The sequence below is a fragment of the Phaenicophaeus curvirostris genome, chromosome 5 (assembly GCF_032191515.1).
Source record: "Phaenicophaeus curvirostris isolate KB17595 chromosome 5, BPBGC_Pcur_1.0, whole genome shotgun sequence".
Lineage (NCBI taxonomy): Eukaryota > Metazoa > Chordata > Aves > Cuculiformes > Cuculidae > Phaenicophaeus > Phaenicophaeus curvirostris.
The window spans coordinates 38,314,015-38,337,464 of NC_091396.1; the positions used below are offsets into that span (position 1 = coordinate 38,314,015).

General features: G+C 34.0%; 1 protein-coding gene across 2 annotated transcripts in view; it reads right to left on the minus strand.

The window, feature by feature from the left end:
* The window catches only part of NOVA1 (NOVA alternative splicing regulator 1), a 144,519-nt gene that overhangs the window by 20,376 nt on the left and 100,693 nt on the right, over positions 1–23,450 (minus strand). The window contains exons 3-4 of one of the 2 annotated variants that reach the window (XM_069858350.1): positions 17,502–17,668; positions 8,811–8,882 (exon numbers count right to left, since the gene is read on the minus strand). In XM_069858350.1, the coding sequence (XP_069714451.1) occupies positions 8,811–8,882; positions 17,502–17,668 (239 nt within the window). The remainder of the gene's footprint in view (positions 1–8,810; positions 8,883–17,501; positions 17,669–23,450) is intronic. The other variant, XM_069858351.1, reaches the window with a different exon arrangement.

Consider the following 23,450-nt stretch of genomic DNA (forward strand, 5'->3'; position numbering starts at 1 on the left):
GTCGCTCCTCATAAGGCCTGTTCTCCAGCCCCTTCACCAGCTTCGCTGGTATTCTCTGGACTCACTCCAGAGCCTCATCATCCTTCTTGTGGTGAGGGGCCCAGAACTGAACACAGGATTCAAGGTGCGGTATCACCTGTGCTGAGTACTGAGGGAGAATAACCTCCCTGGACCTGCTGGTCACACTGTTTCTGATACAAGCCAAGATGCCATTGGCCTTCTTGGCCACCTGGGCACACTGCAGGCTCATGTTCAGTCGGCTGTCAACCAACACCCCCAGGTCCCTCTCCTCCAGGCAGCTTTCCAGCCAGGCTTCTCCCAGTCTGTAGCACTGCATAGGGTTGTTGTGCCCCAAGTGCAGGACCCAGCATTTGGCCTTGTTAAACCTCATGCCATTGGTCTCAGCCCAGCGGTCCAGCCTGTTCAGATCCCTTTGCAGAGCCTCCCTACCCTCTAGCAGATCCACACTTCCACCTAGCTTAGTGTCATCCGCAAACTTGCTAAGGGTGCACTCAATGCCTTCATCCAGGTCATTGATGAAGAAATTGAACAGGGCTGGACCCAGCACTGAGCCCTGGGGAACCCCACTTGTCACTGGCCTCCAGCTGGATTTCACGCCATTTACCGCCACTCTCTGGGCCCGGCCATCCAACCAGTTTTCAACTCAGGAGAGCGTGCGCCTGTCCAGGCCAGAGGCTGACAGTTTCCGAAGCAGAATGCTGTGAGAAACTGTGTCAAAGGATATACTGAAGTCCAGGAAAGCTACATCCACAGCCTTTCCCTCATCCAATAGTCAAGTCACTTTATCACACAAGGTGGTCAGGTTTGTTTGGCAAGACATAGTCTTGGTTAGACCACGGAGTTACATGATAGCAACTTTAACTCTAGCTTACATGGGATGGAGCTTGAACATGGAAATATCTAGCACTTTATAACTTGCTATTTATTTTCATTTTATATTGATAAAAGAAGTATGCTTAAAACAGCTCGAACAAAGAAAATTTAAAGAGCCCACACCTTTGCACAGGACACCTTGAAGACCTTTCCCATATTTTAACAGAGAAGAATATGTATTCTTCAACTTTCATGGGTTTCATAATCAGACAGAACCTTTTCTTAGTACTAGAATGTGAACAAATGTCAAAACCTAGATATCATACCTACAAATATCTTACATGAAAGAACAAGATCTTCAATTACAGTGCAATATTTTTTTAACTCTTAAACAACTTGAATAAGACACCCATGTGGGTTTAAAGCAAAATCCATCCAATTAAAAAAGCACTGTCTTTTTGTAATGTTCACTCCAAATATTTTAAGGTGACTAAATTACACATAAATCATAGTTGTGGAGGAAAGTGTAAAACTTTTCTCCCAAATCTCAGCATGTTCACAGAAGCAATACTGATTTAAAATTAAATTATTAAGATAAAAAGTGGGCTTCATTAAATTCACACTACAGTAAAATTTATACATTTTCTAAATCATCTTAGTATGTTTCCAAAATTCTACTTTTATTTGTATATAGTTTTAAAACTACTAAATTAAGGACTACATTCAATGATATGGTAAGTCTTCATACAGGCACATCGAGATGACCACGTAATACCTTGTTAAAAACCTTTTTCTTGTAAGTAAAAAAAGTTTTCCCCTTTGTTTTCTCCTATTCTTTTTCAAGCTTTACTTTTATACATATTTTTTCCCCTCCAATTTTTATCTGGGGGGGTGGGGTGGTGGTGGGAACAACAAAAAAAATGTAACAATCAAGTACAGTTCAAAATATGATGAGAAATTGATTTAAGACATTCATCCACTCTAATAGAAAAGGAATAGTAATGCTGTCCATTACACTGAGAAAGTATATTTTTTTGAAGAGGAGACAAAATTGGGAACTAATTGATCCTAATTCTTTTCAAGTATAAATCAAAATAATAAAAATGAACATGGAATTACATTTTTACTTACAGGACTGCAACTAGCAGATCATTCATGACATCCTATGAATGATATGTCAGTATTACTCAGGGACTCAGTAATGAGAAGCTAAATCTTCCCCCATTAACGCACCTGACATTTCCCTATATTTAAGAAAGGAACAATAAACAGTGAACCCTAATACTGCAGTGTGGTGGGAGAGAGGATAAGAAAGGAGACAAGCAAGTCAATAAAAAAAAGAATATGAACACAAATAATTACCTACACAGTCATCCAAAGCAGAAAGATTGAAAAAGAGTGTAAGGAAAACCGAGACATATTTACACACAATTTTTTCTTTGAATTGTTATTTAAAAATCTCTATAATATCTAAAAAAACCCCAAAATTTAAAGAGACAATGCAAACAGAAGTGCTGAGCTCAGACACTTAAAAATATTGGGAAAAAGAGGTTCAAGAATAAGAGAAATTTAATATATTACTTTTATCAAACTTGGAGCCATAAAAAAAAATGTCTACAGTTCCTCTATGGAGTAGAGGTTAATTCTGCTTAGAGCTTAGCCATGAAATGAGGCATTTTGAGGAGCAGCAGGAAAGACTATGAAGCACTGAAAACTCTACTGGATTTCTCTCACTTGAACAGGGGAAAAATTCTCCCTAGCCCTTTCTTGGCATGATATCTCAAGCATTATTTATTATGTGTTGTGCACAGTGTGCCATAGGCAACTTACAATCAAAAAAAGCAACTCTGTCTTCTTATTAAATTGAAACAAAAATGTCACTTCACAGATACATGAATTTACAATCAATACAATTATCTACAGAAGTGAAATATAAGTGTTTTCTCAGACTAGGAAGGGAAGTGTTTGTCTAAAGTAAACACTTTCATTCAACCTTGTTACAATGCACAATGTTCAATGGGATGTCTCATTTTTATTGGGTAAGTCTATGACAGCAATAGCAAGACCTAAATAGAAAAGAACTCCAAATGTGAGGTTGAATAGACGTTAAAACTGCAGACAAAAATCCTTGCTGAGATTTAACCAGAAAGATATGCTACATTGAGAAATTATGTGAGGAAGTTTCCTCCAGTGGCAGCAAAAAAAGTATAAATTTGGGAACCTTTCAGAAAAAGTCAGCAAAATACAGGACCTATTTCTTCAACTCTCCGCTAAATATCGTTATGAGGTTCTTACGGTTACCATGCAGTTCTGAACACCACCACCACACCAAATTTGATTTCCGGCTCATGCATCTACTTGTCAATAAAAACAATGGTTTGATACCAAAATTAGAAGAATACATTTAGTATATCAATAATTTATTATATTTGTGGCCTTCATGTACTTGTAATTCTAGAATCTGGTGTACTAAGCTCTTTAGTGATGGGTCCCCTTTGAAATGCTGTCTATTACGTGAAATGTCTTTCCAACAGCACATTTCTTTTGTGCATGTAACTAGGATAACATCTTCTGGATGTAAACAAAATGGTTACGCTTATGAATGACCAATCTGACAGGTTGAAAAAAGGTCAAATTGTTATCTCACAGAGTACTGCTACAGCAAATATTCTGAGCAATCAAACTGAAATAATAACAGTTTTTAAATTCTACAGCACCTTTTATCAGAGTGCTAAATAAATTTACATTGACTTTGCTTTTAAACACATGACAGTGAAATTTGGAAAGATTAAGTGATACATTCAGCATCAATCTGTGAAAGACCTAAAAAGAAAACAGATTTTCTTAATACCACTGTACAAAATGACATTAAAATTAGGGATTTTAAGTTAGATGAATATTGCAGTTCAAATACCAGAGACAGAATATCTTAAATGACCCTCCCATCAAATTGTCAAAGACAGAGATAGTAACTTGATGGCCTATAAGATGGCTATCTAAAATCCTGGGGTCATCAGTAAAACTCACTACTTGTACTTCCAGATTAATCTGCTGATAAAAACTATATCTTTTTAAGTTTGTTATTATACATACTGGAAAATTCCATGTCCTAATTATAACAGAAGACTAAAACAAAGCTTTCTTTCCTATTTCTTCTCCCACCTCCCACAATAAATTATATATTAAATGTAAATGGTAAGAGTTTACCAACCCTTTAAAAGCTGTAAGTAGTCTTTACAGTCTCTACCGCTATATTAGGAATGAAAAGATTATACTTCCGCAAGCCGTTTTATGGATAGGGATAGGACTGTTTCGTAAAGCCAGAAAGAGTGAGACCATCTACATTAATCATTATCATTTAGATATCAATTAATCCCCCAATCTCTAGTAACATGTATATAATTATAACCCATTGCAAGCTATAGATGTTGCATAAAACAGAGATTATATAAGACAAAAGTACCAATTGCTAATACTAAGATTGTAACAGTCACGTGGTTGTGCTGTACTTGCTGGGTATAGACAGTACCAAGACTTGATGATCCAAGAGGTCTTTTCCAACTTGGTGATTCTATGAAAACTGGCTCAGTCTCATCATGTAAAAAGGTTAAGAAGTATTATTTATTACAGATATAGATATGCTCAAAAAACCTGTAAACCATGAGGACTGAATGGGCAAATCCTACACCTAGCTGCACTCCATAGAATTTTATTACATTATATAAAATGATAAAAAAATAGTTATGGGTGCAACAACGAAGAAGCAAATTAGAAGGTACAATTGTAAAAAATGCAAATGCCAAGGGAAAAAATAGGGCATTTAAAATAACTAAAAAAAATATACACTAAGTTAATGACACAAAGTTTGTAATTATAAATCCTATTACATTACATACAGTAACTGAGCTTAAGCCCATCTAAATTATAAGGGAAGGGGAAAGGAGTGAGTCACTCTGACTCACTTATAAGTAGGAATGTCTGTTTTGGCCTTTTATTCTCTTCTAGCCAGCAGTAAAGTTCAGTTAACGATATCAGTCTCATAGAAAAAGGAGGGATTGGAAAAGGAAACATGCAAAGGTTTTTCACTGCATTTTTAGATGCACATCAAATAGGCAAGAGAAACAAAAAGCTTAGGTTTATAACACTCATGTTTCTCCCTCTAAAATAATAGTAACATCGGTAAAGTAGGAAAATAAGAAGAAACAAATAAACTTGTAAACATGAAAGTACTTAAACAGCTTAATCATAGAAATATTTAACTACAAAACTTAGGTAAAACAAACTTAGGTAAAAAAAAGGATTAAAATGTGTACCTTTACAAGGTACTACAGAGGAAAAATACACATTTTATATGATGCTTATGGTGTTACTTATCACTTCTGAGATGAAATTCCCACTTGAAGCGTACCGTGGAAAAGTAAAATTTACGTCCTTCTTCTGGTAAATAAAAGTAAAGCTATATTCTGCCCGTTCCAGGAGCATAAGCAGAACAGTTTTACCACTGTAGCTATACGTCTGTCCGTATTCTGTTACAAACAAAAGCTGACAAAGTTCATGAGGGGCTAACACAGAAGCTCTCAATACAGAGAGATTCTTTTCAGTGATGGGCAGACAGGAGGGGTCTGGGATGAGTTATGTGAAATGCTCCTAATTCTATTTCTTCATTGGTTCTTTATTCCTTGCAACAACGTTTGCAGTGCATGAATTTTTAATGTGAACAAAGGCCCAAGGAAGTTCTACTGAAAAAATAAACAAAACATCTGTAACAATAATACTGATAGATGTATATCTTCCTGGAACAAAGAGCTAAGGAAAAAATCACTTCCTATACAGAGGTTTCTGTTGTGCCCATGGCAATTAAGTATAACCATAACACATGACAATTCTGAAGGGACTGCATTCTTCAGCTACATGAGACATTTTAGAGACTGTCCTCTTCTCAAGAATGATTAAATGAGTATTTTAACAAATACTGGATTTTTCAAAAAACAACAATTCAACAAAAGTTAAAATTGCCATACAAAGGAGTTATAATCTCATCAGAATGGAGGCAAAGTGAGTCATTAAAAGGAAGGCATAATACAAGCCAGACTTCCTGCCCAGCTTCCTCTGACCTCTGTTGGCAGAACTATTTTTCTCTTGCAGCAAGAAGTGTGCCTAGAAATTGTTCTCCCCACAACTGAAGCTTTGTCAGGAGACTACAACTTACATGCTCAGGCAGTGGGAAGGATCACATCATCAGGTATGATGATCAACGCATACCTGTCGACAGTTCTGTAACTGCAATGACTTAAGGGGAATCCTCCAACTCAGTTTAAAAATCTCACTCTGACAGCAAAGCAACATTAAGCATTGTTTAAACTTTGCTTAAAGATAAATACAGTGATTAACAGAAAATATTGTCATCATGATTAAAATATTATAGAAAATTTAATGATCTTAAGCCAGATATGCCATTATATCTACACAACAGGGTGTGCTGTGAATTTATTTTCCACTTTAATGCTAAATTTCCTGACTTCTATCCAGATAAATAAGTTCCTTCCTGTTATTCTAATATTACATCTTGTGAGAAAATCCATACCTGAATGGTAATTTTCTATTGAGAATTGCCTTACACAACCATATATCAAACCAAACATTTGGTTTTGCTCTCTTAATGCTCTCCTATTGGGTACTTATATGACTACCGATAGGTTTGAGATTACTGTGTTGGAGCTTATTTTTGCACGACAGCCGCAGTGCAGATACTTGTCCATATACTGGTGTTGAATGTTAATCACTACTATGGTCTGAGAACAATTGCCAGCTGTGTCATTTATCACTAGAATGAACAAAGGCCTTAATTGCCTTACCGTGTGCCCTGTTTCTTCTGCTAGAATGGCTAGAAACCAGTAGAGAGGGATAAAATAATATAAAATAATTATAAACCACGAGGAACTTGAAGGGTTAACAATAAAAGCAGTTCCAAAAGTTCCTTAAGGAACTCATTAATCTCCTTCATATACACAATTATAATAACTGTTCAAAAGGGATCTTTACTTTTTGTATGAAAGCTGAGCTGAATACAGGTTATTAAAAAAAAGCATTAAAACATCTACTACATGATAGAGGCAGGACACAAAGCATACATTTCCCTTTGTTTGGATATCTGGCTATACCACTTGACAATATTCTCATAGAATTTCTTTCTATCAAAGTAAGCATTTCTAGCTATTAGAAAGTAATTTAAAGTTTATATGCCACATAGTAACTTTGATTAATTCAAGATTCCTAGAACAGATGCAAAGTAGGTACTTCTCTGACATTAATTAAACAGCATGCTCAGATAGTATTCCCTTTAAATAAAAACATCTTTTTCTCCAAATAATGATCATAAAGGTGTATCCATAATTAAAAAAAATAGTGAGAAAAAAGACACAGAAAAGAAAAACAATAAGGACAATTTTTAAGAGATCTGTGCATTCAAGATTTACAAAATATTCTAATTGATATACACAAAATACTAAAATTAAGAGAGAATAAAGGCTGAACAGAGTGTTCCTCCTAGCTACTGGCAAATATTTTATCTTTGCCATTTAATTATGACAAAGCTGAAAATCTGTTGCTGGAATGGAAGCAGGCTGATGAAGAAGGCTTTCAAATTGAAGTGAGGGATACTGCAATTTACATTTTTCTTAGTAGTTCTTCTATCTGTATAATTTCTCTCTAAATTTCATTACTTCATTAGATGTCCCTTTCAACAGACAGTCATGTGTTGATCACAAATGTGATATACTGCTTTAATACGTTTGCATCCTGTTGCATATGAAATTGTTCATACAACCAGCAAGTTCTAAGCAGTTCACAAAGTATCAGAGGATCAGTAATTAATTACAATGTTATTTTTCAGGGGAAATTAGCTTGTTGTGAAGAAAATTCTTCTAGTATTTGAGCTAATTTGTGCAAGATCTGATAGAAGCATTCAGCTAACATAAACAGAGATGATGTTAAAATTGTTAGCACATACTGAATACTTACATGATTTCAACACAGAGTGCATTCAGTTTAACAGTACATTGAAAAATGTATAAGGTGTTTACTAAGCATGAATCAGTTCCAAAAAGCATGGTATGAAGTAACTGAACACTAAATTTTCATAAGGAAGGCAAAAAGTTACATAATATGATGATTTGTGGACACAATGAACTGGACATGTTTGGTTTTTTTCCAGTCAAAAGAGAAATAAGAGACTGTCTAAAGAACACTTAATGTTTTTAAAAATAAGACATCTAAGTCAGTTTAATTAACGTATTTAATATGTTTTTAGAGAGACATACTTTTACTTCATTCTTGAATAAATTTTCATTTCAAATCTACTTTTTTAGTGCATATGCTGGGTTTGGCACTGTTAGGTTAACAGTTGGACTCCATTATCTTAAAGGTCTTTTCCAACCTAAATGACTCTGTAATTCTGTGATTCAACTTCAACAATACCCCTATGTTACTGTCCACAAACACATTTCAAAATTCTGAAGCAAATAAACAAATAATTGAGGTCTTGTTTGCCATTCCTGGGCTGATATTCAGCTAATTAAGTATGGTTATAGGGGTAACTCTACTATAATTTATAAGTGATCCAGAAAGTAAACACGTGTGTGCATATATACATAAATATATATGTATCAAGAGTTAGTCTGTCTACAAACACATCAGCATGTATCCTGGTTATTTATTAAACAAATAAAATTTTTAAAAAAATACTATTTTGCAAGATATTTTGCTTTTAGAGATTTGGAAAGCACAACAAAACAAATTAAAAGAAGAAAAATGTTTCTGATTGAATTTACCAATTTCTAAAAAGAGTTAGATATCTATGGTTATGGGTGTATATATGTGAATGAACGAATAAATCCTTAACCCACCATATCTTTTTCTCCAGTTTGCAAGCTGTCACCCGTGAAAAGTATGGTGTAGATGGTAGGATGATACTGTACCTGATTGGCTCTGGAGGTGGTCATGGGATCAGATGGAGAGGACTTGGTGGTAGTTGGGGAAGATGGCAATGTCTGGGAACAAAGCAGTTCAGGAGCAAATCAACCTTTACAAGCCTTAGACTGAATAGTTAAAAAAATAAATAAACCAACAAAAGTAACGTAACTAGAAAATTAAAATAAATAAAAATGCCTAAGACAAAGTTTTTCTCCTACTCATTGTAACTTAATGGAATTTGAAGTCTATTGGATAAATAATACATGTAAATATGCATGCTTATGCATGTAAAAACAAATTCATGAGTTGAAATCAAGATGGTGAACTCACATAAATACACAAATATATGCTGACTACATGAGGAATATATTCTTTCCTCTCTCCTCCTATTGGGGAACATGAAGACTAGAGTAAATAAAAATTCCAGCAAGTTCAATGAGCACACTAGAAACACTTAACAAGGCCAACATCTGAAAAGTTAGACACATTTACTTTGGTGCTTTATAATGACCCATTCTATAGCACACTGTAGCCAGCAAAGCTGCGTTCTGTATCTTATTCAAGAACTACACTGAAGCTACTGAGTTTTTACCAATATACTAACTGCTAAAATATTCAATGATCTTTTTTAACCATGAGGCAGATGAAAAAATGTAAACATTAATCTCATGATGGATGAACATGCAACTAATACCTCCAGAACAAATTACTACAATACATTTATGATTAGCATTAAAAATGTTCATTTAGATCAGCAAAGGTTAATAACTTATTATCAGGCCTCTGTTCAAAATAAACACAAAAAAGAATTAAGAGTCATATTTATTGATCATGTTTTCTAAATAATATACATACGCTTAACATTAATTCTTGAACATATCAAAAAAGCACTGCTCTGTTTTAAGATTTATATATACATATTTCTCTTCTTAAATTTTTAGATCCTGACAGAATAACTCTTCTCTTTTTATATATATAGTGAAAATGTAAAATTCCAATTTTCAAAACATAACATACAATACTTATTCGAAGCATGTTTTTTAGACATCTTTCCAAGATATAAATATTAAAAAATATCCAAAAATACACTACTTTAAGAAATAAGATGTTAAAATGCCATACAATGTGATTTATCATATGGTCATATAATTACTAACCAAAATGATGTAGAAATAAATGAAGCAAAATTTAACACTTTCAGTAGTTCTGTTACTTACAATCATTGACAGTCCCTCATAAAATAGGTATACATACTTTTGCACTAAAACTCTTAATGCATATGAGAAAGCTGGGACACTGTGAATGCATAAAGTCGTGTATTAGCAAAATATGGGCTTGTACATATGCACACACAAATATTTTTGCTTTACGTTAAGCAATATGAAGATCCATTTTTCATAGTTTGTACATAAACAAGCACCCAAACCAGGAAAAAATACCTTAAGAAACAGATCTGTATGAGATCCTTATTTTGTGTTTCCAACTTGTAACTCATGTTATAAAACAACAACAACAACAATAATAATAATAATAAAACACATACAGCTTAAGCATCAACTGAGATTCTTTAAAGAGGTTTAAACAAAAACACTACCATGTATAAGGCACTATAAAAAAATACGTAGCTTGGCAAAATGTTATTGGTCAGCAGACACTATACATGATGAAAATCAAGACAATTATAAAGGATTCTCCCTTGTCTTTCTCTACTGAACATGGTTTGATCCATGGGGGGTGTAGTATTACTGAGAGAAAGAAATGCCAGATTCTGTGATAGTACAGGGCCAACATATTCAGAATTACAGAATTATACTTCTGATTTCAGTGGGACGATGTAGTATCTTACCAATGTCTGAAATTGCAATGAATTGATTTTTGTCCTTTAAGCTTAAACTAATGGGGAAAAAAACTCCAAAACCCCAGCCAAATAGAATGGAGGACTAACTAGGTTCTCTTTATTATAGTTATATATTAGCTATATGTTAAGCCATATAAAGGTTAAAAAAATCTGTAGAACAATTCAATGCTGAATGATGCTCTTGTAACTGATACCAAGAAGTTTAAGAAACTGTAAGCATCTCAGTTTTCAATTAATATCAATCTTCCTAAAGCACTGAAATGTATAGGTGCAATGCAAAAGGAGTGACAATACTCATTTTAGGTGACTGTTCAATATAACTTCTATTAAGTAGAAGCATGTCGCTATTCCATCTTAGAGCAAAAGCTTGTTTAAAACACAATGGAAAAAGATAAAATCATTTAAAACCAAAACAACTGTATTAACAAGCAAGAATCAAGTAGAGGTATACACTTTTTTTTTTCCCAAATGCATGTAACAATAACAAAATACTGAAAACAGCAATAGGGTTTTTTTGGTTTTGGCATTTTTTCTTTGTAAATCACATTGTTTGTATTTTTTAGTCTAAAGCTCTCTTTCTTTTACTCTCATAACTGTGTTTTATACATCTATATATATAAAAATGTGTGGAGATAAATACAGACACATAAAAGACCTGACAGCATTTTGTAAAGATCCATCCCTTTTCATGCTTCAGTATGATTTATGGAGACATGCCTATTTATTTCTTCAATATTTAAATAACACAAAGTCATTTATCAAAAATAAAAAAAGAAACACAGATAGTTGAATATTGTACTGAATTTCCACTGGCTGGTAAGTAATTTATTGATACACTCAATTGCTTTGGAAGAACTTTTAAGCAAAATTACTTCTTAAAGTTGGACAGAGCTAAATAAACCTGACTTATTGCACAGAATAGAAGCTTTTATTTTTTTAAATATGGCAAGTGTTTTGCCTTTGGCAAGCACTCAAATTTAGTGTCTTTTGGCTTCTGGGAATGAAATATATAAAATGATTAGAAATCATAAGATGAATTTACAGTACAGTGTTTCAATTTTTAAGAGCAAAACATAGGTACTATAACTCAAGTTTTCATGAAATTGCAGGGTAACTGTTGGCAAGATTATGGAAAAAAGTAAGTCAGAATTTCTACCACATATTACTTTGAAGACTTGCAAGGCTTTTTAAAGTTATATCTTAAAATTCAAAATTATGGGGAAATTGGTCTTCTCTGTTTTCTCAAACATTATTTTTTTTTTAATTACTTATGAGACAATTAATGGAAGACTGTGTTTAGAGGTAAGAGTGTGCCAGATTAATAAAAAGAGGAGCTTAATTCTAGAAATATATTTCAGATTGAGCTTTATTTGAGTTGTATTATTTTTGGAAAGTCCAATTCTTGTTGCTCACAAAAATTAATTATACTATGAGACACTGCTCTCAGGCTGTACAACAGACTAAAGAGTGCAGTAAGATAATCAAAGCATCACACTTCTGTGCTTTGTATTTTTGAGTAACAGAATGAGGATACAACTGTATCGCAGTAGGATAGAACACATACACCTATATGTACAACGCTCCAAAAGGTCTCTGAGCCCTTTCTCAATCAATTCACAAATTGCCTGATGCAGAGCTATGTATAAATGACAGAAGTCACACAAAATTTTCAGTATTTACACTCTAGATAAATATTGTACTGAGATAGTTAACTTAATTCTCAGTATCTGTTATTGCATTTATGTTAGAAAGAAAAGCTAGAAAAATGAAATACCACTTAAAAGTAGGGTTAGAGACATGAAAGCATAAAAAGAACTTAATTTAAATGTGAAGATAAAACTGCATTTAGAGCTTACCAATTTCTAGTTCCTCACTACAGGGCTTGCCAAACAAAGGAAACCTTGGTAATAACATTAGCCATGCTAAATTACTATTAATACTAAGCTAATACTGAGTTTCTCTTTTGCATATATTAATATTGGTGCCTTTAAATCACTGAAATTAAGTGATGACAATACTAATTTGCTTAAGCCAATATTTTAATGCACTTCAATAAAAGGTGGTATCTTTTTTGAATTGTATTAAGTAGCTTAATAACTTCTTCAGCTAAAATGAGAAACAGAGCACTGCAAGGCCCTATTGTGCTGAACAACATAAAAGACTGACTAGATGTTCAACAGTATCAGAGATGAGCCTTTCTAAACAGACCACTTTGTTTGCTAAACATATTGAGTCTTCTAGCTGCTGTTAACTCCTTTAATCTGTAATTTTGGCACATGAGTCTCACCTCAGCAATTCATACATGAATAAATAACACATTTAAAAACCAAAATTTGGAAAAAGGAATAATCAAGGACTAATAATTTATTTGCAATCCAGATTGTAAAAAGGCTACATAGATTACTTCAGTGATTGAATTTTACTTACTACCTTTTGACTTCTGTAAAGAACAAATAAAATGCATTCTGATGCTATTTCATCCTCTTTGCATTTGGTATTGTATTTGTGTAAAAGAATATGCAGGATATAGGGCAAGACAGACTAAGAAAGCTAGCATATATAGATGGGATACTTAGTTATAGGGGTTTGTAGAGGTTATTTATCTGCATTTATGTACTCTTGAAAAATTTTCTCTTTGAAAAATTTAAAGACCTCTGGTAAGTATGACGTAAAAGAATGATTATCTTGTGTTCTGTCTGGGTACAAGAAGGGGTAAGGAGCTTAAGGCAAACCAGCACTGGATCATCAGAGCAACTCTGGATGGAGGGAACGATTTAGGAGGAAGACTAAAACAAAATGGATGAGAAAAAATCAAGACCTTCTCTTTCCTCAAGACTGGTCACAGTAATATAGAACTACAAGATCTGGTGCGGTTACAAGGAAATTCCAGAAAACTCAAGTAAACAAACACAGGCACCAAAACACATTAGAAGATATGAGTTTAAAATTTGTGTAAAAAAAATCCAAGTCCTAGAAAGAAAGAAAATGCCACCACTTGATTCCAGGCTACTTTGGGATTTGGAAAAATACTACAATAACTATAAAGCCATCAGAAGGTGTGAGATAACGAATCGGAACACTGCTGAAAATTTCTGCAATGTTGACTGTGGCTGTTCATTCCCCAACAAAATCTTCTATTCACATTCCATTTTTGAAGTACATAAAATAAAGAGTTAATCACCAGCTACAAAGTGAGCTGTGTTCATAAAACATGGTGTTGCATACATATTGAAATTATATCCAGCACTGGTGAAATGAAACAGAAAATTGAAACAGTGATCCAACACAAGAATTAAGTCATGGGCACATGAGGGACAGGATACAGTATACATACTTCTATGGAATGTTAAACTTTTGCCATGGGATCTAACGCATAGGACTGTCTTCTCTAGTAAATAGCAACAATTTTGGCTTTTTGTCTTCACAACTTCTAAACACACCTGCATATCTTATTATTCATTGTAGAATGGTAACTGGTATGACTCTTCATCTATATTCAAATGTGAGAAAAGTTTATCTAGTTTATTGACTAGATGAAGAAACACTGTGATTTACAAAACTCCTTATTGACCTCATATGAAAAAAATGTAGAGTTATTTTCTCATAGTCTGGAGTTTAGTAAGGTTCATCTAGGTGACAGGCTGTTGCCTTAAATGGATGACAAAAAGAACAGCTCATCAGAAAGGAGTTGCATTTTAAGAAACCAATGAAGGTTTTCTAAGGAAGTAAGGACTTCAGGGTTTGGCCGACGAAAAACCTTGATGTGAGCCAGTAGTGTGCTTGTAGCCCAGAAAGCAAATCATATCCTGGGCTGCAACAAAAGAACTGTGGCTAGAAGGTAGAGAAGTGATTCTCCCCCTCTACTTTGCTCTTGTGAGACCTCATCTGAACTATTGCATCCAGCCCTGGGCCCCCCAGCACAAGAAGGACATAGATCTGTTGGAGTGAGTCCAGAGGAGGGCCACCAAGATGACCAGTGGAGTCTGGAACATATGTCCTTTGAGGACACGCTTAGAAAGCTGGAGAAGAGAAGGCTCGATGGAGACCTTACAGCAGCCTTCCAGTACTTAATGGAGGCCTACAGGTCAGCTGAGGAGGAACTCTTTACCAGGGAGTGTAGAGATAGGGCCAAGGGTAAGAGTTTGAAGCTGAAAGAGGGGAGATTTAGGTTAGATATGAGGAAGAAATGTTTTACTGTGAGGGAGATGAGGCACTGGAATAGGCTGCTCAGGGAAATTCTGGTTGCCCCATCCCCAGAGGTGTTCAAGGTCAGGTTGGATGAGGCTTTGAGCAACCTGATCTAGTGGAAGCGTCACTGACCAAGGCAGTGGGGGTGGAACTAGATGATCTTAAAGACCTCTCCAAACAAGCCCATTCTATGAAGTCTACTGCATATTCATAGTCTGAAGAACTCAATAGCCTGGTTTTTTTTAAAAAAAAATCCAACATTCTCCATTTAAGCAAATATTTTCAGATGTGTATTCTGAAACTCAGGTTCTATTTTAAGCACTTCAAATCTGGGTTCAGACATTCAGTTTTGAAGATTTTTGAATACAATGTCTGAGACCACAACTAATGAACAAAAGCTGAAGACTCACAAGAGGTTAATAATTTACTGAAAAAGCTGAAATTAATCTGTCTCCAATGGAAACATTAATTGGAAGTTCAATATGTGAAAGTTTTATTCTAGATTTTAAAGGAAGAAATTCTAAAACCCTTTGTCCATGCTTCGACAGCTAAACATTTCATAGAATAGAAGAATGATTCAGGTTGGAAGAGATATCAGAAGGCCAAACAGTGCAAACTCCTGCTTAAAGCAGAGTTAGCTGTAAGATCACACATCTTTAATGCACAGTTCTGCAATGGCCATCTCTGATTCCATGGGCTTCCTTGACAGGCTGCTACAACACTTGCATGTAAAACATGTGAAAGCTGGAAGGAAACTAGCATACAAAGAAGCAGCAATACATTTCTGATAAGGACAGATTACTTCACTGCAAATCCTACCTAAGGAGTAAGCTAACAATTTTACTCATTGGTAAAAATAAAGCATTTCAGATTTATTGAGTCAATATTTATAGTGTATGAATTTATCATGAACAGGTGTTGCTTCATTAAAAGAGAAGTTGTGGTTGGAACTGCTCAACATATGCACATGCATATCTCCAAATATTTGCAGTCATATTACTATGCACCTGTGTGTATACAGGTAATATATTTAAATTTTAAGATGCAGAGGTAGTCTCAGAATCACAGTCTCAGAAGTTATAAATCACATTTAGGTTGTATCTTAACTACTAGCACCTTTATTCACTAATCCTTAGCTCCAGAATTTAATTAAATATTCCAAATATGGAACTGTTTAAAGAAAACCCAACAACCCCCAGGCCAACCAACCAAACTGAAAAAAACCCCCAAACAAACCAAAAACAAATTAAAAAAAAAAAACCCACCCTCACCAACCTTACAAATAGTTTTTCTGAACAGGTATTTTGGGCAAGCTATACAAACTTCAGATACAAGATAGGAAGTATTTAGGCATGTCACTAAACAGCCCTGTGATCTAGTTGCTGAGGATCTTACTGACTTATCAAAAAATTAGCTTCATTTCATTGCAAAGGAGAATAATGTTTTTCTCCATAATAGAGGACCCTCATTTCCCACTAGGTTAAGAAGTACTGGCATAAAATCTAACATTTCATAAACAGAAAAGCCATTAAAAATATAGATCTCTTCAGCTTTTTCGCTCTGTCTCAGGATAATCATTTTCATGTGTAATAACTGAGAAACTAGTCCTATAAAATTTTGATTTTTCTTTTTAGTATTTTCTTATAAATTATCTAGAGTATTTTTATGTAAAAGCTTTTCACAGTAGTAAATATTAGAAATTGTATACAATGACTTATGAAAAATTTAATCCAACTAGAAGAGTCCTATCATTCCAAACTCACCCTGTTCAAATATCTTCATATAAGCATTCTGTGTATGTCACCACATACAAAGTAAAGTAATTGGATACAGTTACCACATAACTTTATAGGACACAATCTTGCTACTGTAGAAGAATGAAACAATCTTTTACCATATGGGACAGATAAGAAACTAAAATCTATCCCATACAGGAGAAAGAGACAAGACAAAATTTTCCTAGTGTTTACTCATTTCTTTTTTAAACCTTTTTCTTTTTCAATAAAATAGAAAATAATTTCAAATTCTCCTTACAGGACAATTTTTTTCTAAAATCTAATAGACTGATAATACCCTGTAAATATATATTGCACTGACAATAGATTTTGAAAGTAGATTAAAATAGGCAAAAAGATGCCAAAAATAACCTAAAATGAAATTGAGGAAACCTCCCAAGTATATTATCTTCATATTTTCAGTTTCTTGCAAGTAAGATTTTAAAGTATCTAATTGGGAGTCTATAAAAAAAATTACCTTTTGTAAAATGCATTTTATATACATAAAAGTGGGAAACATTCATTTAATCTGTGTTTTTTAGTAATGCTAAGGATTTAAAGAGGTTCATCATTGTTTAAGATTAAAATTCTTTGATCTTTTACTAAAACCTATAGGTGTATTATCACCTCATACAGTAAAGAAAAGTTTATGAAAGAAACACATTAGGATGTTGTATTGAAACTTATAAAACACAGCCTAAAAGAACTGCTAAGAAACATAGAACACGGAGGGATAAGGAAAGAGTGGACTAGCAAATTGCTAAAGGGCAAAATAACATTTTCTAAAAGAACATGTTACGATGACCCCTTGCAGCCTTAAAGCTTTAAGACTTCTAAGGAGCTGCTGTGACTCTCTTTTTCAAACAAAAACTCACTTGTTTGATGCGGTCTGGATTAACAGTGGTCTGAGGCTGTAGAATGCTGACAGGCTCTGTCTTGGCCACATTTTGAGGCATTTCTCGAATCTTCTCTGCAATGAAGCCATGTACGGCATTTAGTGCTTCAACTGTTCCCTGGATCAGACACACCCGCTCCGTAGTACCTGCACATACGAAAAGTTGATCTGAATAATGTGGATTCTTCAAGATCCCACAAACCACTTCTAACATGGCTTAAAGATGGTACTCAAAAACAACCCTGCAAAATCTACTAGCAATAGTTCTATAAACATATAAGTAAAAAGAGATTTCTGAAAGACAACATACTGATGATCTGAAGGTATTTTAAACAACTCCTCTTTGTGCAGATCATAAAACCACATAGCTTTTCAAGCCAACTTGGACAATATATTTAGAAGAAAAAGAAGAAAGATCAAAAACCATTAAGTTTTGCTGAAAATATTATCAAAAATGGTAAGCTGTGCAGATTACATACATTTTAAATTCTTTTGGTCTAGCTACAGATTATTCTAAAATATTGTACAATGTTTAGGTATTACAAGGTTCAACATAATGGCCAGTATTATAGAGGCATTTGGAATAAGCTTTTGTGATGAATACCCAAAACTGCAAATACATACACTTCAGCGTAGACACTATTCAATCATTTCTTAAAACAGCTGCAGGTCATTCAGGCAAGATCCCTTTCATGGCCAATTGATCTCATATATTTGAGCATCCACTTTGCCTTTTATAATCTTCCTACCTTACCACAACCCTGCAATAAGTATAACTGTTTACAGAATACATGAGTTTATGCTGTCTTTAATGTGATTTATAAGTTGGAAACTGTGAAAGCTTGTACCAAGTAAGCAGTCAATACTCCAAAAATGACATTTCAAGAACTTCCATTTAGAGTTATGCTGAATACTGTTAATACAGCATATCTACACTCCACATAACTACCTACTAAGCATCTATGTTATAAGGTCACAGGAAAATAACATACACTTGTCAAATAGGTCTGATCGGTGAAATACATATATATTCCATGTGTGAGAATACTAGGCCTTTTGTTGCAATGAAGCAGAGAAGGGGCACTTTCCCACTGCAGTCATCTATAAAGATAGGACAAGAATGTCCTTGAATATATTACTCATCCCCAAACTCTGCAGCAAAGCGTAACCCTCCAGTTCCCGTCACTTCAGTTTTGCCTAATTTTTGATTCTAGCCATTTTATGCTGCTCTATATCGTTTTGATTATTTCTCCTCTCCAGTTTGAAGCACTTGTATTGGCTGTCACTCCCTCTCCCTTATATCATCATTATTTACTCTCACCTTTAATTTTATTACTTCTTATAGTGACTTGCCTACCCCTGTTGCCTTGAGAAATTTCATCTTTGCTATACTTTCTCACTGAATTTGCAATTCTATGTAGATTGCCAACAAATATTAAATAGCTTTAGTCTTAATTCTCTAGAAAGGCTTAGACAAAGCCTAAATTGCCACATAACACCAAAGTAAAACTGTGTTGTTTGTGTTACAAAAAACACACCAGTCCCATTTTTTTTTTGATTTCTCCATTAACAACATCTACAGGATGGCAAAAGATGGGATACAGAATTGTAGAAAAATACGTCATTTATTTTTTTGTGATGAGGGTGGTTTTAAATGATTTTGTATGGCTATATGGTACAGCAAAAAAGCTTTTTTTACATATATAGGGTCACAGCTAAGGATACAAATATGATCATAAATAAACAATCCACGTTCTGTATTCCACATATCAAATCAGTTAATTAAGTTCCACAAAATCGTTTCTGACTTGAAAAACAGGATCTAGCAGGAGTCGGAAAAATGAAACTTAAAAGGGAGCATTGTAGTTTCCACTCTTGTTCTGTAGAAATGACAAAACAAGACAACTGATATGTCCAAGTAAAATTGCTTTTAGATTTCATGTAGTATATACTTCTACAAACACATTCTGTATATTTCCAAGATGCTCAAATAACAGAAAAAAATGGCAACATGAGTTAGCATGATATTAGTGTATTCCTGAAAACATAACAATACTGCCGTGCAAAGACATTCCATATACATCTCTCTAGTCAATGGCAGTGCAAATTAACGTTAGTTGTCATTAAGTATTTGTTGTACATTATCTTCATACAATATGTACAGGATCACAGGCAATACATAGATTAGAGAAATGTATGAGGGAGGTAAGTAACCTCCTCCCTGAAATTCCCTTCCTATCAATTTTATGTCTTATATCTACTGTTATCAACTCATCTTTAAGATAAACTCCTTACAACACTGCAACACAGTCTTTAACAGAGACTAATACGGTAACCACAAGTATCTGCAAGAAAATATTGTTTCTTACTAATAAATATTTTTCATCTACCTCTATGGATGATTTCTAAAGATTAAATATTTCATTATTTAAAGATGAAACAGCACACTAAGAGCCCTGTCCGATCATCAACATAAATGTAATAACGAATGCTTAAAATCTTCAAAGACTTTTTTCCACAACAAACAGTATCAGACAATACTGAAATTCAACTTCATGGAAGAAGATCTACAGCAAAACTGACAGAATGAGAATCAAACATTTTCTTTTTAAAATATGTTATTTAAGAACAATTACAATTAGGATTAAAACACATCAATCATAACTTCAAAAACTGTCAGATTAATAATCCTTCAGATAAGATACAAAGTTTCAACCACTACAATATAAACAGCAAGTTATACAATCTTACAATCAAATGCATATTTGTCAAGAACAAGATTTTCTAGGTAACCTGTTAGTGTCTTTTCAACAAATCAACTTTAAAAAACTACCTCCTCCCCCCCAAATGCTGCATCAAAAAAAGTTTAAATGGCATAAGTGGAAGGCACCATAGAAAATTAAACTTGGTTCCTGAATAAAGCTTTCTTAATGCTTTTTCTTCCTACTTGGCTTCCTTCTCCTTTTGCAAACAACTCCTGTGGTTTCTGTGTAAAGCAATCCACCTCTAAGAAAATGCTCTAGGGAGTCTTTACCCTGCAGTATTAATTGTCTCCTAAATGATGAGATGTGTTGTAGATTGATCAATGCTAATACAAGTGTTCTCTGGGTCAGCAGACAACACACTGAAATAAAACATAGATCAAGTTACATCCAAGCTACCCGAGCCAAACAGGGAAAGCACTTAACACGGATGACTACTGTCAAAACATTTGAAAGGAAAACAGTTGATGCTAAATAGTAATTTCATTAGAATTGACACTATGTGACTAAAGGGTATACAACAATCTGTGTTGGTTTTGAAAGTTCAATAAATAAAAACATGCTTTATATCATACTGTGGACTATAACACTACATTTTGGTATGCATAAACCAAGATGTGTTAAAACAGAAACCACTGTTCTACGAAGAAATACAACAGTGCAAAAGCACATTTCATGTAGAGCTAGATACAGTTCTGAAGTGCATCATGAGTAGCACATTTTCTTTGAGGGTTACATCAACAAAATCTGTGGAGAAATTGCAGATGTGCAGTTGGGAATTGCTTTAAGCTTCTGAAGTGATTTTGTTGTACTCATTCACACAACGAGCCTTTTACTCAGATAACACAGTACAATAATTTACAAGAGTCACACAAAAGGAAAGCTGCCAGCTATATGACCAATATCTATAATAAAAATAAGCCTACGAATCACTGAAGCTGGAGAAATTTCTGTCATTTTAAAAGCTTTTAGGCTCCATTAGTGTCTAAAGTAAACTGTCAGATTATTTATCATTTTCAGTTGTTTAAGAGTTGCATCCACTACTTTTTCATGTTTCTGCAAACAAAAACTCAGCCACCTATATGCATAATTTTTGTCATATGATTCTCAAAATATGTCTTCAAAATACAGACCTCATTTTTGAAATGGCTGACTTAGGAGAAAGCCAAATTACCAAATAATCAATGCTATTTTTTTTTGAAATATGAAAACAGATATGGTGTCATATAAAATACTCTTTTTCTTTGCATTTCTATGGGGGAGGGAAATATGAAGACATTAGCAGCCATCACACATTTTAAAAGTAAGCAAATACAAACCTGTTTGAAATATAATAAGTTAGTCAGGCCTAAAAGCTAAAGAGCTTACAATAACTTTATTTTCAGCTTGCAATAACTTTATTTTGATCACTGATTTTTTGCTTCCACCTCCTTTAATGATCTACAACTTTACTGCTAGCAAATATCCTTGGCAACCACATCACACTGATTTTATCAAGAACTCCAAAACAACATATTACAAGCTTTTTCTCTAAGAAGGTTGTTTTTTCTCTATTAGAGGACTGATATAGCTTTTAAAATAACCATTAGAAAAGTGCTAGAAGCTGTAACAGAAAAAAGGATGCTGATGCTTTCAATGTTTTTATTTCTGTACTTAACAGGCATACATCTATATAGGATTATCATTAAAGTGTTTGCCCAAGGACTCTGATTCAGTGTGTGAGTTCTACTGTATTCACAGAAACACTAAGTGTTAAATGTGCTTCTGTACTTTATGAACCTTAGTTGAAATGTTTTAGGGAACATGCTGTACCTTCCAGAAAGGACTATCTGGCATTTATATGATTCTATATAATTTTCATTGGGCTTTTACATCAGTCTTAAAGAGCATTTGAAAACCTAAAATGCGCAATGCATTACCAGCCCTGGGTAATCCCAAAAACATCCACTAATCAAATCTCCTTATATTTTTCCTATGCACCATGCAAATTTCTTTGACACAGAAAGGGAAAACCTGACAGAGGAACCAAAGCTAAAATCTTAACTATATGAAAGGCTGCACTACAATCTCTCATCAGCTGATTTGCTTTTATTTTTTTATTTGACAACTTACAGTACAGCAGTCTATTAACTCTAACATCCCATACATTTCTTTTTGTGACCCAAAGAGCGTAGACTAGGATTCTATAAAACACAGGCACTGACCACTTCAGCCTAAAACTGTTTCGAAAAAGCTCTTGGTAATACAGGACTGTGCTTTGACACTATTCCCAAGCAATGTAAAAGTTGCCAATTACACACAACATTAAAATCAGATAAACTCTTCCTTGCTATAATGTTTCCTCTCTACCCTTTCACAAAACCTCAGCAAATTAAAGTCACATAGTAAAAATGTGTTTTATTCAAATGCACTAGCAGTATTTCCCATGCCTTAAACAGATGTGAAAAACTTTTGTCATACAAATGGCAAAATCTACACAACCTTAAATGTAAGACATAAGAAAATCCCACACATGTGCAAATCATCCTACAACTTTCAACTTTTCTCCTTGGTCCTTATCTCCCTCCTGTCCTTTCACCTTTGTTTCTTGAAAGAGAATTAATCGGTCTTAATATTGAGTCTGTTCTCCTGTTCATCACAGACAGAAAGTTGTCTCTCTCACAAATCAAAGTTTGATTATCTAAGAGACTTCCCAAGCTGAAAGGGGAAACAAGGGCTGGTGGTAATTCTAGATCACTGATGTCCTGCATTTGTTTTCATCCAGACAAAATAAATTTGGAAGTGTTTGAGCATAACACTTACACAAACAGGGAGTAAAATTTAACCTTCCCTGACTAAAAGTTAAAATAGCAATCTTAATAGCAATCAAAATAGCACAATAAAAGAAGAAAATACTGAAGTAATTTGTGAAACTGAAAGGAAGTAAATATTACCCTGTGAGAATTTTGATATCTCAGTTATAAAACTAGAGCAGTCTTTAACTTTGATTTTAAATTTCTAGATGCTCTTACCTTCACTAAAGCTCCATTCTTTTTTCAGAAAGAAATAAGCCGTTCCCTTCAAAGTTTCATCTGCAATTACACCTTGTGATATTCTAACTACTGATGTCTTCTGCAGCTACTTTATATTTTACATAGGTCAAACATCTAATCAAAGCAGAAAATTAG